General features: G+C 39.8%; 1 protein-coding gene across 5 annotated transcripts in view; it reads left to right on the top strand.

Annotated features, from left to right (window-relative positions):
• myt1b (myelin transcription factor 1b) overlaps nucleotides 1-11,833 on the top strand; it is a 45,765-nt gene extending 33,932 nt beyond the window's left edge. For 4 of the 5 annotated variants that reach the window (XM_084917530.1, XM_084917529.1, XM_084917528.1 and 1 more), the window contains 9 exons: nucleotides 780-842; nucleotides 1,229-1,297; nucleotides 3,653-3,715; nucleotides 4,024-4,104; nucleotides 4,688-4,909; nucleotides 5,486-5,577; nucleotides 5,747-5,850; nucleotides 6,497-6,640; nucleotides 6,775-11,833. In XM_084917530.1, coding sequence (XP_084773656.1) covers nucleotides 780-842; nucleotides 1,229-1,297; nucleotides 3,653-3,715; nucleotides 4,024-4,104; nucleotides 4,688-4,909; nucleotides 5,486-5,577; nucleotides 5,747-5,850; nucleotides 6,497-6,640; nucleotides 6,775-6,918 — 982 coding nt within the window. In that variant the 3' untranslated portion in view covers nucleotides 6,919-11,833. The remainder of the gene's footprint in view (nucleotides 1-779; nucleotides 843-1,228; nucleotides 1,298-3,652; nucleotides 3,716-4,023; nucleotides 4,105-4,687; nucleotides 4,910-5,485; nucleotides 5,578-5,746; nucleotides 5,851-6,496; nucleotides 6,641-6,774) is intronic. The other variant, XM_084917531.1, reaches the window with a different exon arrangement.
• Nucleotides 11,834-14,583: the final 2,750 nt, after the last annotated feature.

The raw sequence follows: 14,583 nt of genomic DNA, 5'->3' as shown, positions 1-14,583 counted from the left end.
TCTCATGTTGAGCCAATAATACTCACCACTATACCACCGTTCTGACTGTCCAGAGGCTCGCACAAAAAAGCTTGCAAAAAAACAAAAAAACAAAAAAACAAAAAAAAAAAAAATATATATATATATAGAGAGAGAGAGAGAGAGAGAGAGAGAGAGAATGTTGCGTGATAGTCTGGCCACAATCCTTTGTTAATCAATTATTAAAGTTAGAACACACAGACACATGTATTTGCTCTGGAAAAAACAACCTGCTCGGTGTGATGTAGAAATCTACTAAACATTGACTCTTGAACCACATGTAACCCTGTTTTAGCATGTACCATTTAGACGTCTTTTAAAGCTCTGATAAACAGAAAATTGCTCAGTGGGCTATTAGTGAAATTAGGTTGAAACTAGTTTGTTGTAACATCCTGAAAAGATGACTTTTCATATTGCAATTTTCAACCACATTTAGATGTTCTGTGGATGTGAGTTTAAGGCCATGACCAGCCAACCGGGATAAAAATTATCCCTGAACGTCTGGTGCTTTGTGAGAAGGGTAGTGACACTCTGATTGTTCCATCAGAGTGTGTACAAATGTACTACCCCCAGGTATTTATGGGAACCTTACAACTAACGACCTTCTATGTAAACTCTATGTACATATTTGCCGTGAATATAGACAGGTGTATGGTCAGCCTCTGTTTTTCCTTTAGGGATTAGATGTACAAAGTTATTTTTTATAAAGTTGTCGCTCTCTCCTTCTGCCACTGCTAACTGCGTGTCTGTCCCCTCTGCAGGTGTCCAACACCTGGCTGTGATGGCAGCGGCCACATCACTGGGAACTATGCGTCCCATCGCAGGTATGTAGGCTTATTCGGGCACTAGTGTGCACTGCTGCTTTCTATATAAGCTTGTACATGAAATGTTAGATCTACTGAGACTCTCCCTCTGCTTCTCACTCCAAAGCCGGCACACCGAGACTAATTCAAACATTTTATTTGATCCTGACATGCCAGAGGCAATAATGTAGCGTGAGCCCAGGAAGCAAAGACGGTCATTGACTTTGATATGCATCAGTAATTTACTTCTTGCTGTCTGTCCTCTTCTTGCTAAATGACCTTGGTATGCCTTGCATTCTTGATTTCCCTTTACTCACATCTTTCTCCTCTCTCCTTTCAACCCCCTCTCACCCCTTGCTTCCCCCCTTTTCGTCCTTCTCTTCCTCTGCCTGTCTTTTCTCTCTCAGTCTGTCTGGGTGTCCTCTCGCTGATAAGAGCCTTCGGTCCCTCATGGCGGCCCACACCCCTGAACTCAAGTATGTCTGCTCTACACCTTCACTGCCTTTTCGCTGCCACTTCAGCTCACTGCTACTGACACTGTCCAGCACCACAGCACTTCATTCTGCTGACGTTAACTTATCTATTGTTGCTGGCTGCTTTCTGTGCTACCGCTGCATCTGTCATGGTGGTTTTTCCTATGTCTGTGCTTGCTTTCACTTCAATTACTTCATGCAAATGTGAATGAAACTTACAAAGGCTTTTCACAGCTCAACATGTACAGATACCGGGTGTGTTCGAATGGCAAAGAGCCTGGAAAGCTAGAATAATTTTTTCATATAGCACGGTGAAATCAGAGCTTACAATACAATACAAAATGCAAATTATCAATGTAATTGATAAATACTAAAACAAGTAATAAATCAATTATAACACAGTTATACAATTATACACAGGTAAGCTGAAAAACAGCTGACAAATATAAAAAAAAATAATAAAAAATTGTAGATCTATAAAATCCTAAAATCAGTTCTAATACAAATATAAGGTGTAAATGGCTGGCCAGGATTGGGATGATATGTGTTCAATGATGATCACTAAGAACTAAACCAGAGTCCAGAGAGAGTTTTTTGTGTGCGTATCAGAAAGGAGGAAACTGAAGCCTAGAAGGGAAAAAAAGCATGAGGTTATTTTATTTTATTTTTTTAAGATCAGTGGATTAATTTTGACCATGGGCCTTATTTGAAAGATAGGACTAGACAAGATCTTTGGTCTTTGACTGAAATAGTCCCTTAGATGAGCTACGGAAAAGAAACATTTCTCCCACTGAAAACACAACATCTATAAACAGAAGCAACTTCTTGGTCATTACAATTACATTTATATAGCACCACTTCACAGCAAGTGTTCATTATTATTGTAAAGACAACAACAACAACAACAACAACAACAACAACAACAACAACAACAACAACAACAACAATAATAATAATAATAATAATAATAATAATAATAATAATAATAATAATGAAAGATTAGACAGAGAACCTCAAAGATCAGACAACTATGTGTAAGCACTTAGAAACAGTGGGGAAGAAGAATTCCCTTTTAACATGAAGACGCCTCAGGCAGACCCAGTCTGGAAGGGGCGAGTGGAAAGAGAAGAGAGAAAAGAGGGGCGTTGATGTGTGGTTCTGAAACTATACTCTTCCATGTTAGCAGATTAGGTCACTTTTAGAATGAAAGTTGGATTGCAATGGCTAAGAAATATGATTTCTGATTTTGTGAGGAGGAATTCAAGTATCTCGGGGTCTTGTTCGCGAGTGATGGGAGAAGGGAGCCGGAGATCGACAGACGAATTGGGGCTGCAGCTGCAGTAATGCAGACGCTGCACCGGTCCGTCGTGGTGAAGAGGGAGCTGAGTGTAAAAGCGAAGCTCTCAATTTACCGGTCGATCTACGTCCCTACCCTCACCTATGGCCACGAGCTGTGGGTAGTGACCGAAAGAACGAGATCGCGGATACAAGCGGCAGAAATGAGCTTCCTCCGAAGGGTGGCTGGCCTCTCCCTTAGAGATAGGGTGAGAAGTTCGGCCATCCGGGAGGGGCTCAGAGTAGAGCAGCTGCTGCTCCACATCGAAAGGAGCCAGCTGAGGTGGTTCGGGCATCTGACAAGGATGCCCCCTGGGCGCCTCCTGGGTGAGGTGTTCCAGGCATGTCCCACCGGGAGGAGGCCCCGGGGCAGTCCCAGGACACGCTGGAGAGATTATATCTCTCGGCTGGCCTGGGAACGCCTTGGTGTTCCCCCGGATAAGCTGGAGGAGGTGGCTGGGGAGAGGGAGGTCTGGGCCTCTTTGCTTAGGCTGCTGCCCCCGCGACCCGGCCTCGGATAAAGCGGATGAAGATGGATGGATGGATGGATGGATGGATTTTGTGAGGCTCAGTTGAGAAAGCTGTGTGCCATTCATGAGCTGACGGTACCAAGGGAGTCTAAAACAACAGCTAGACTTTTAGTGTCTCAAGGTTTCAAGGGTGGGTGAATCTGGGAGACACCTCTCTCAGCCCCTCCCTCAGCTTGGTTCTGCCAGAGGTTTCTTCCTGTTAAAAGGGAGTTTTTCCTTCTCACTGTTGCCAAAGTGTTTGCACACAGGGGGCCATCTGATTGATGTGGTTTTGCTGTATTGTTGTAGGGCCTTACAATATTAAGGGCCTTGAGGTGACTATTGTTGTGATTTGGCAGTATATCAATAAAACGGAACTGAATTGAATATACACATTGTGATCATTTGTTTAAGATTAAGCAGATAAATAGTAAACCTCAGTTTTCAGTTGTGAAAACTCCCTGTGTTAATTTTTTCTGCCTAACTTTGAACATTGCTTTGTTTTTTTCCCTAGATGCCCCACTCCCGGATGTGACGGCTCAGGTCACATCACAGGAAACTATGCCTCACACAGAAGGTAACAGAACACAAATGCGCGTGCACACACACACACACACACACACACACACATACACAAACATACATATGTATAGCCAGTCAGAGAGGCCTAGCGACAGTTCACGATAGATTAGACAGGCACCACATACACATAATCCTATTTTCATCCATATTAGGCGTTTTCAATGGATTTGGTTTGTCATTTGGTTGAAGAACCTCTGTAAAATTATTCTTCCTTACCATGTTCTCTTCCTTTATTAAGTAATCACTTCACCAGACCTTTTCTTTCCAGCCCTATGTTATCAACTCCATACTTTCTGTTTTCAGTCTCTCTGGGTGCCCGCGTGCCAAGAAAAGTGGAATTAAAACTCCTGCCAAGGACAACCAGGAGGACTCCGAGCTTTTAAAGTTCGTACCGCTCAGAAAGTCATAACGTCTGCTTTTAGCATGACTGACGGTAAAACTAAAATGCAATAAAGGAAAGAGAGAGCGAGAGAGAGAGACAGAGAAAGAAAGAGAGGAAAGTCACTGTGAATCATATGCAGAGGTAGTGATCTGTCCCCGTAACTGAATCAACTTACTCATGGGAAAATACACTTACTGCAGATACTGATTCTGAATATAATTCATGGTAGACTATTGCAGAGTACATTGTTATTACATAAGAAATACATGGGCTTCATATTGCACACAAAACTGTTAATATAACAGTATGTGGAGAAAGCATGTACCAAATTGTAATAGCTCATTTGTCAGCAATATCTTGCATTGTAATAATATGTCCAATACAGAATTTAGCAAAACTGCTAAAAACCTTTCAGTTTTTAAGATAAGAATTATCTTAGTTTTCGCTTTACTTTCATTTTTGCATTCTCCTTGTCTAACCTTTGTGCCCCGTCATTCTCTTTCTTTCCGTATCTGCTTCCTATCTTCCATACTTTTTCTTCTCCTCCTCCTCTCTTCTTCTTCTTACCACCTCTGCTCTCTGCAGATGTCCGGTGCCAGGCTGTGACAGCCTGGGCCACATCAGTGGAAAGTACGCCACACATCGTAGCGCTTACGGGTGCCCGCTGGCGGCCCGTAGACAAAAGGAGGGTCTTCTGAATGGCACGCCATTCAACTGGAAGGCCTTCAAGACAGAGGGTCCAACCTGCCCCACCCCAGGTTGTGATGGCTCTGGACATGCTAACGGAAGTTTCCTCACACACCGCAGGTAAGCTTAGGCTTTGATCAGTATCTTCAAATTTGAAACAAATCGATTAAATGAGAAATTCAGATTTTATAAAATGCAGCCAATGGCTAAGTATCTCTGAATCTCTCTTTTTTAATGTGTGGATATTTTAGTTATTTAGTTATCTCTTTTAAAAATTTGTCACAAATGCTAAAATGTAAAGCTTCAGTTTGATACTATATTTTTAAATCGCTATGTCTGACCAAAAAAAGAATACGCAAATCTCTGTAAACATAAGTTGGTCATTTTCAACTTTAAACTGATCTAGGCGAACATAGTCAAGTCTTTATTCTAAGTTAAGCTAATTTACAGCTTGATAGTTAAAGATGAGCATTTGAACACTTTGGAAATCTTTATTTGCTTTGTCGAAAGTTAAATAAGAATATTGAGATGTTTTGACCATGTGTTAAATAGTCTGTCTTGCCGTTTCCAGTTATTTTTCTAGGCTAAGCTTTTCCCCCATAGCAGCAGTACATAACTAACACATGCCACTGTAAGCTATAATGTTCTTTATGTAGATGTAATGTTAAATTTGACCCTCTCTGAATTTCATTTCAGCCTCTCAGGATGCCCCAGAGCTTTGTATGCTAAGAAGAAGGCCAAGTTCCCTACAGAAGACTATCTGAGCACTAAGTTCAGAGCCAGTGATGGTAAGATGGTTAATTAAGAAAAATCTATGTGTTTACTGAGCGGAAAATCCCCCCCCCCTTTGTTACTGAGTCAAATAATAAAAATGCCAATGTTAGAATAGAGTTTTTTTCTGTTTTCTTTTGGGGTTTTTTTTTGCAAAACGTGCTTTTCTCTTCGCCTCTCCTTTAGTTTTGGACAATGATGAGGACATCAAGCAGCTCAACAAAGAGATTAATGACCTTAATGAATCCAACAATGAAATGGAGGCTGACATGGTCAACCTACAGACTCAGGTGTGTGTTTGTTGTTGGGTTTTTTTTTCCCTTTAGTGTGATCTTCAGTGTATGCTCTTGTTTTCTCGAGGAGCTCCAGTTTCTCCATGCAACAGCAATACTGCCTACCTTAGCCAGTCTCTTGCAAAAGAGATAAAGTAATTATTGATCACTGTCACCACCTTATGAAACCTTGGTTTCATAAGCATGACACTGTTGAGAATGAATAGAGAACTATAATTTTAGGAGGATATGTATCTGGAATGTCTTTTACCAGGATTACAGTTTCTGCAGTTGAGACTCTAAAGAGCACTGCAGGCAGCAGGACACTTTAAAGATGGTAAAACATTGTCCAGTATCAGTATTGCATCTGACCAATCACATTGTTGTGATGTGTGATGCATGGTGTTTCCACATCCCAAAATTATGTCATCGCTACAATCTGACTGGTTACTTGCAATGTTGAACTGGAACCAACATTAGATTTGTGGACACAGGAACAATGAAGATATCAAATGGTGCGAGCCACTAGAGAAGAAAAAAATGTCTGTATAATGTCTGGACTATGGCCACTACATTGCCAGTCGCCACAGCTGCTATTAAATAGATATGAATTTCTAGTTGAATATTAAAACATTTGCTGATGGTCTGCTGCTGTGCGTTGCAGATCTCCTCTATGGAGAAGAACCTGAAAACCATTGAGCACGAGAATAAGATGATTGAGGAGCAGAATGAGGCTCTGTTCATGGAGCTGTCTGGTCTGAGCCGAGCCCTCATCCGCAGCCTGGCTAATATCCGTCTGCCGCACATGGTAAGTCCGCATTCACACCCTGTTGTCATTGATTGTGCATTTGTTTGAAGGCAAATCTGGTGCGCTGAAGAGCGCTTGGAGCCTTGTTTCTGTTTGCCCCCCTCAGTTGAGATTGGTTTTCATTTGCACCACAGCAGGAGCCAATCACAGAGCAGAACTTTGACAGATACATCAGCACCCTGACTGACATGTACACCAACAAGGACTGCTTCCAGAGCCCCGAGAACAAGGCTCTGCTGGAGAGCATCAACAAAGCTGTGAAGGGCATCAAGGTTTGAGGCTCCACACATACAAATGGAGAACGCAAACTGTCCCAAAGTGCAGAGAACGCGGTGGAGGTGGAGTCAGAAGGAGAGAGGTTGAAAAGCTCTATGATATATCGAAATATGATTCAAAAACAAAAAAAGGGAATTCAGGTTATTTAAGTAAATGGCAACTTAAAAAAATCAACCCAGGGAGCACTCTGTTGAAGAAAAGTGACGCGGACCAAAATCCACATCATGCTGCTGCTGGGATTCAAAGGAGGAACCAGAAGAAGATCCATGTTACTAGAAGCTGTATCTGGGGGTTTAAATATACTGTATGTTTACCTGTTGTCTCTTTTGTGTCCTTAACTGTTTTTCGGAGAGGGTTTCGCAACTGGTCAGTCAGTTTTTTAGCATTTCTCCTTGGCCGGAACACTGAGACAGGCAAGGCTCGAGTATTGCTTGCCAGAGCCCGGAGACAGGAAGAGGAGCACTAACTGGAGCAGAAGACTCCCAACGCCACTGTCTCCTGTAGCATTCTCTATGGCAAGCATCTGCGGCTCTGAAAATCTCTCTGATCCACAACCATACTCGCACCACACCCCCCGGCATGCACCAAACTGAATGTGCGTTTGCTTGGTGGTATTACTGCAGCAATCATCAGTGGGGGAAAAAAACCTCATCGAGCAAGGTCGCGAGTTAGATTTAAACGCTGCAGCCCCCCCCCCAATGAAATGATAGTAATAGTGTGCACACATTTCAAATTCAGTTAGTCATATCTATAGTACTTATCAGCCTAGGAATTGCACTTCATTTCAATGACTAGTTTTTGTGGTACAATAATTATTGTTATATATGAATTATTTATACCTGTGAACTTTTAAATTGTAACTTATTGCCATTTATGTTATTGAGGTTTATTTATTTGAAGCAATCTATTTATTAACTTTGTTTAGTGAAACACACACATACAAATGCATCTTTACTGATTATCAAGGTCAAAAAGCAATTTGCAGATGTCGTACGTCAATATTTTAAAAGTCTATATAGATAAATGACAAGGCATAGTTTGTTTTGGAGTACTTTTTAAAAATCCTTTTTAAGTGCAAATATTTTATAATAGACTCACTTTTTTTTGATAATTTTACAGTAAAAAAAAAATATTTTTTTGGCTTCTTGCTCTTGTTTTCCTCGTTTTTATTTTGTTTGTGTTCTTTCTGTTACATTAAAAAAAACACAGATGAGGAGATGAAAACAAAAAGAAAGTATGTATTTATTATTTATTTAATATGAAAGAAATTGACTGATATGGCTGTATATTTATTTTGTTATTTATGTGCGTGATGTGACAGTTGAGTCTGAGTAGTCTTAAAGATCCTCTGCTAATATTTAAATAAAGAACGAAAAAATAAATAAAATCAATACAAATACTGTTTGATTGCTTAGGCATAGATGTACCAGCAGCTGATTGTTAAAAAAAACAAACAAAACAAACAAACAAACAAAAAAATACTCAAAAGCAATCACTTTCACTATCCGCTCTCTGAGTATTTGCTTTTGTCAGGTGATGAGAACAATTTGTAGAGAAATTTAAAAAAATGTTACCTCTCCCAAGCGCTTTGTAGCAGCCAGAAGTGGCTCACCCACAATCTCTGTGATGTACCATGGCTGTTTAAGTAACGGTTTTGAATTCTTTACATCAGTGCAGTGGTACATGTGTAGAGCTCTATTCCAGCAGTGTTTTAGTCTGGATGTACGAGTCTAAAACACACACAGCGACATATCCAACCCTCGAGGATACTGTAGGATGGCCTCCTTTGACAAACTTTTATCAGATAAACATACACACCCTTGTAGCCTTACTCTAGATTTTAATTTTTTTGATGCACAAAGTGCCACTAAAAAATAAATAAATAAAGGAGAAGAAGAGAACTCACTTTCTTTCCTGACTCTTCGCATTTCTGCAATGTAACAATGTCTGGTCCTGAGGAGACCACAGCATCGAGAGAGTGGTGATTGTTTCAGATGCCTTTATTTCTCTGCCAAGATGGCCATAAGTACACTATATATACATTCTGTATAAATAGATTTTAAAGATGCTATATATATACATATATATATATATGAATATAAACATACATATATTTTTACAGTGTAATTGTTGACTTGCTCTTCTTCTTCTTCTCTTGTATATCCTTATCAAAAGATCACTAGCTTATTGGAAAGAGAAATGAGGAGGGATTATCAGTAGGAGGCAGTTACACCTTAATTAATATCACTAAGACCTGCTCAACTGTGGCTTTAAACATACCATTGAGTCAAAGCTGAAGGCGATGATACAGTACAATACTTTGGAAGTGTTCTCATAGGATTCCTTTTTTTAAATTTTCTTTCCTTGTCTGTCCCTGATCCAGAAATGTCAGAAACATCTACTGTATGTTGTACTACTGAATCTGAGAAATGAAACCATCAGTTTAGATGGTTGGCTCTTTGTTCCTAAGTGTCATGTGAGTTCATGTATGAAAAAAAATTTGAAAAAAAACACACAAAAAAAAGACGATGATGATGCCTCTGAGTAATGCGCATAGTGTTTAGCAACATTGTGCAGTGATTGTGTTAATAATGGAAACAGCTCACTCTCTGTGAGCTTTCCGATACTGAAGTGAGCAAGTAGAAGACCGTAGTGTAACCTGCCTTTGCGTTGCACCTGCTGTGGTGTACACGACCCCGTGTGTAACTCTGATGTTGAAGGCATGTTTTCAATGTGCTTTTAGCCAATGTAGAATGAATCTCCTTTGTGCACTTTCTCAATAACTGTTGAAGATGCCAGCATTTTAAGTCTTGACTTGTAAGAAACCCAATAGATAGATGACAGGCAATTGTCCCGCCTGTTTGTCACATAGAAAAAAACACACAAAAAAACAAGCCGTTTCATTCAGGGGGTTCAAAATGTATTTTTTAAAAAAGGAAGTGGTACTTTCTTTTCCAAACAAACAGGAAAAAAAGAACAACCAAAAGAGACTGATGGGAAGCAGAGTTTGGTTCTCAGGTGATTGGGGAGAGCTGCTAAAGCAGAGCAGAGCAATGCCATAGGTCAGCCAGTCAGCTGAGGCTAGAGGCAACAGCAGCAGCTGGATCAAGGCCTAGATGAGTGTGTGGGAGTGGGAAATTGATTTGCCCGGCTACACAATCTCCCCTTTGCTTTAGGAGGAGGCGTTTGTTGCATAAATACGAGTCCGTCACTCAAAAGAATGTCAGAGCCTTTTATGACTTTTATACTCCCCACACCCTCCCCGCCAAAGCCCCCACACCATGACACCCCCCCTCCCCCCCTCCCCTCATTCCTCATATTTTGTGTAACCTCTCCCCAGGAAAAATAGTTTGGATGCATTTGGTTAACAAAGTAGCGTATTCCCTCTCTTGAAATGCACGAGAATACTACCCGAGAGTGTTAAGACTGAATATTCTCCCAACTTATTTGATAAGGCATGACCCCTTTTAAACTGCTTGATGAAACTGTCTACTGAGGTATGTAAATGAATAACACTGAGGCCATGAAAGCATAGCATTTCAAAAAAAAAAGAAAAAATGTCAGCTGAGAAAGCAAATGCAGCCCACGGTTGGTTCTGCGCCCACACACTGTATGTTTTCTTATTTACATAAAAGTACCGAGTGATGGAGTGAGCAGATTTATTATTCTAAATTGCAAAGGAACAACAAAAGTGGTCAGGGCTCAGTTTCCCCCGAAGCACCTGGGACGAAAATTGAATTGAACCTGATGAAACATTCGGGGGAACCAGAATCTTGTTTCAGAGGGGTTGGGGGAGGGGAGCGCATCGTCACCTGGCGAGAGCAGGTTGATGCCCACGCGCGCACACTCTACACTGAGGATAAGAAAGAAATGTCAAGCTGAGCAAAACCAAAAGACCCCCAACATCCTCCCTGTTGTAGTCGCAAGCTGTGTGGTCTTATCATGTGTGCCTTTCTCGCTGAACTCATTTTGAGATAGGGTATGTTTACACCTGGTTCAAATACTGCTGAAAACATTTGGTCTGAATCTAGATGTTTTACGTTCAGGGGCGGGGTTAGCTGTTGGGGAGGGGCTGGGGCCGATCATGTCGAATAAATGCGTTTTCACATCCAGGCAGAGGCCGTTCTGTGACAGAGATGGCACGAAACAACGAGCCTAAGGAAACTGTGATCCCATTCTGTCGATTCAGGTACCAAAACTGCATGGACAGTTTCTGTGAAGGAATCTGAAGAACATCATCATCATTATCATCATCATCATCATCATCCTATCCATCCCTAGATAATGCATTAGTGTGCAGGGCATTATTTTGAAACAAGTGGAAGTGTCTGTACATATTTGTATTAAGAAGAAACAGTGTTATTGTTGTTGTATCGAAGACGAGTTGAAAATGGTTTAAAAAAAAAGGAAAAAAAAAAAAGAAAATAGGTTGTGACAAAGAGAAAAAAAAATCCGCAGCCAAGGGTTGTCCTGCTAGCACATTTTTACACAGATGAGCTATTTTTACTGGTGATTTTCTAGGTATTGATACTGATATCCTTTTAAAGTACAAAACTTCCAAAATTACAAGCACTTCCACAACGATAGATTGTACGGTGGTTTTTGTTACTTTTGTAGATGTGGTCGTTCCTTTGCTACAGCAACGTTTTTTAAAGTGGGACAGGCCTTGGCTGTGTGTCCTTGGGGTCTCATGTTTGTTTGTTTGTTTGGGTTTTTTGCCTAATTTGTTTTTGTTTGGGAAGTAAAACACTGTAGATGGGCCAATTTTGTGACTGATTGTTTGTGTACTTGTGTACGTTCCCCTGTTCCTGTGTCAATGTTATAAAGCAGAGAAGTGATGTCAGTTATTGTGGGGGTATGAACCATTTTAAATGTTCTCTATGAAAAACACAAATAAAGACTCATAGACAAGTGTGACTTTGGTATATCATTTTGTGCATGTGTGTGTGTGCGTGTGTGTGTGTGTGTGTGTGTGTGTGTGTGTGCGTGTGTGATCTTGTATATCTGTCTATGTGGGGAATTTTACACCTTGTGAGGGACATTTGTTGATCCCTGCCTGAGGAATCAGGTTCAGATTAGAATGGTTAATCCATAATGTCTTTGAGGGTCCCCACAAAGTAAATACATGTGTGTTTTCTTCTTTCTGTTGTGATAAAAGAAAAATCTTAAACACATCTCTCCAATGTGTGGATCTTTTGGCTGGTCCTAACAGCATCACATGGTTGACTGATGGTTAAGATTTGGTTTTAGAGTAAAGTTACAACAGTTTAATCATTCGTCCCTTCAGAAACCATAGTTGATTGCCCACAGCTGAAAACTTTTTGCCAGTGTTGAGTAAAATTTATTTAAATTTTTGGAAAATTCAAAGTCATTACGATTTATTTTCCAAACTAAAGAAATGCTTGAGCAAAAGTGTCTGCATTTCTTCTTATTTTGCTTCCAAGGAGCCAGATCTTCTTGTATTTTTTTTAAGAAGTAGCTCTTCAGGCCTTTTGTTTTTCTGCTTTATCCACCCATTTTAAATATATTCCGTTGACAATTTTCAAAGGACTGTTTTTGTTTGTTCGGCCCCTTCAACACTGACCTATGAATCAAGCATAAATAGGGCAGTTTGTTACTAGCAGGCTGTCACAAAGGGCCTAATTTGATCCCATTTCTTCAGATGAGTCTATGAAAAATGACAACGATAAGAGTTTGATGGGCATACAATTGTATTTCTGCACCAACAAGATTCCCAGAGAACTATTAGCTGAAAACTTGGCGTAGTGAGCAGTGTGTCCTTAGGAAACACTGATGGAATTGGAAAAATAGAGGGCAAATGATGAAGAAGCAGGACTAAAAAGCTGTGTACAGCAGATGAATAGTATCTGAAAGTCATGTCCTTAAGAAGAAAATCCAGCAAAGACCTGACACAGGTCTGGAGTGATGCCTCTGGCCCTTCAGTTGATCCATCTACAGCATCATCCGTAATGCTTTAAGTGGAAGGGTGACTGTCATTCTTAAGGAAGGAAAATGGGGAGGAAAGGCTGAGGTATGCTAATTTACACAAGAACTGGACTGAAAATCCGTTACAGCATGTGGTATAAGTGATGAATCCGAAATTTCAGTTCAAATTGTCACCAATATTTACCCAGGAGGTCAGAAGAGAGGGACAGAACCGAGTGCTCCTACAGCATCTTTAAAGAATCTAGAGGCTCTCGAGAGTGATACTGAAAAGCTAGTTCATGTATTTATTACTTCTAAATTCATTATTATCAGGAGGCTCTAGAAACTACCTGCAGATCCAGAATACTGCATAAGAGTACTGACTAGTAGGAGAGAGCATATGTCTCCTATATTGTCTTTTCTTCATTGACCTCCTGTTAAATCCAGAACTGAATTTAAAGTCCTGCTTCTCACATACAAAATTTTATATAATCAGGCTCCATCATATAAGACCTCATACTACCTTTTTGACAGAGCACTTTTCTTAGACTGCTGGCTTACGTGTGATTTCTAGACATTTCACAAAAAGAATGGAATGCAAAGCCTTCAGCTTTTAGCCAGTTAGTAATATACGACACACTGTCTTTCTACATATTAAACAAAATTAGGGATCTGAATTCGCTAGATTCAGATCAGATGTAGCTAGATTATTTATGTTTTCATCGCTCTATTTATATTTTGAGCAGCACTGCCATCTAGTGGATCATTTTCTGAACCTTTGTTGTATGAGATATGTTTTGAACTTTATCTATACTTCTGAGAATTCCAGGAATTAATCATTCCTGGAATTCTCAGAAGTATAGATAAAGTTCAAAATGCATAAGTGAATGAGACCACAGTAATATACTGTTGTCATAAAATGCAGCGAGTTACCGTAACTGTTGATGCGGTTTAGTGAAAAGAAGAATGCTGTTGGTGTTCTGGTTTAGCCAATTAGTACTCATTATTATAATACTCCGTGATTTTGACACCATATTTTTAGAGATGCTTTCTTTTTTTAATTTTAGCTGTTTACAAGAACAAGTTACAGGTATGTGGTGAATATGAGCTTAAAGTGCATACTCTTAGCTTTTATTTGAGGGGGTTGAGAAAAAGTTTATTTATTTATTACAACAGAGATTGAAAGGTAAATTCCAGCTGGGCTAATGCAGTATATGGAGTATGTTAAAGAATTCTGTTATGACTTCAGTTATGTTAAAGAATAATAAATTCACAACAAACAACTGCAGATCCATCACCAGTCTTTATTCTTCTTTCTGGAATCCAACAAAAAAGTTGACAATAAGATAATGAAAGAGCACATTTGTGCATTCATGTTAGTGTTTCTTTATAAAAAATAAATAAATTTAAAAAATGTGTGTCTTTGAAAGAGTCCCATTCACTCAGTGAGCTGTGAGCCTTGACACCTGGATACAAATACAAAAAAAAACTAATTTGCATTTATTATCACATACTGAGAGAACGAGTTTCTAAGGAGCCAGGTTTTCTTTAGTAAAAAGTAAAGTAATTTTTAAAGTGGATCTCTGAGGTTTCTGAAGATCTTTCTTTGAAGTTTTTCTTTGAACATTTGCTCATTTCAATACAGTCCTAGTACCTGAACATTTTCGGGGGGGAGGAGGGGGTAACGCTGACTTATGAATGTTCAAGCATAAAAAAAGGCACCTTATTCAAGGGATAGACCA

Source organism: Perissodus microlepis, chromosome 20, assembly GCF_051167445.1.
Source record: "Perissodus microlepis isolate ML-2025 ecotype Zambia chromosome 20, ASM5116744v1, whole genome shotgun sequence".
Classification (NCBI taxonomy): Eukaryota; Metazoa; Chordata; class Actinopteri; order Cichliformes; family Cichlidae; genus Perissodus; species Perissodus microlepis.
The sequence above is the reverse complement of the archived record's forward strand: the minus strand, read 5'-3'. Positions and strand labels throughout refer to the sequence as shown.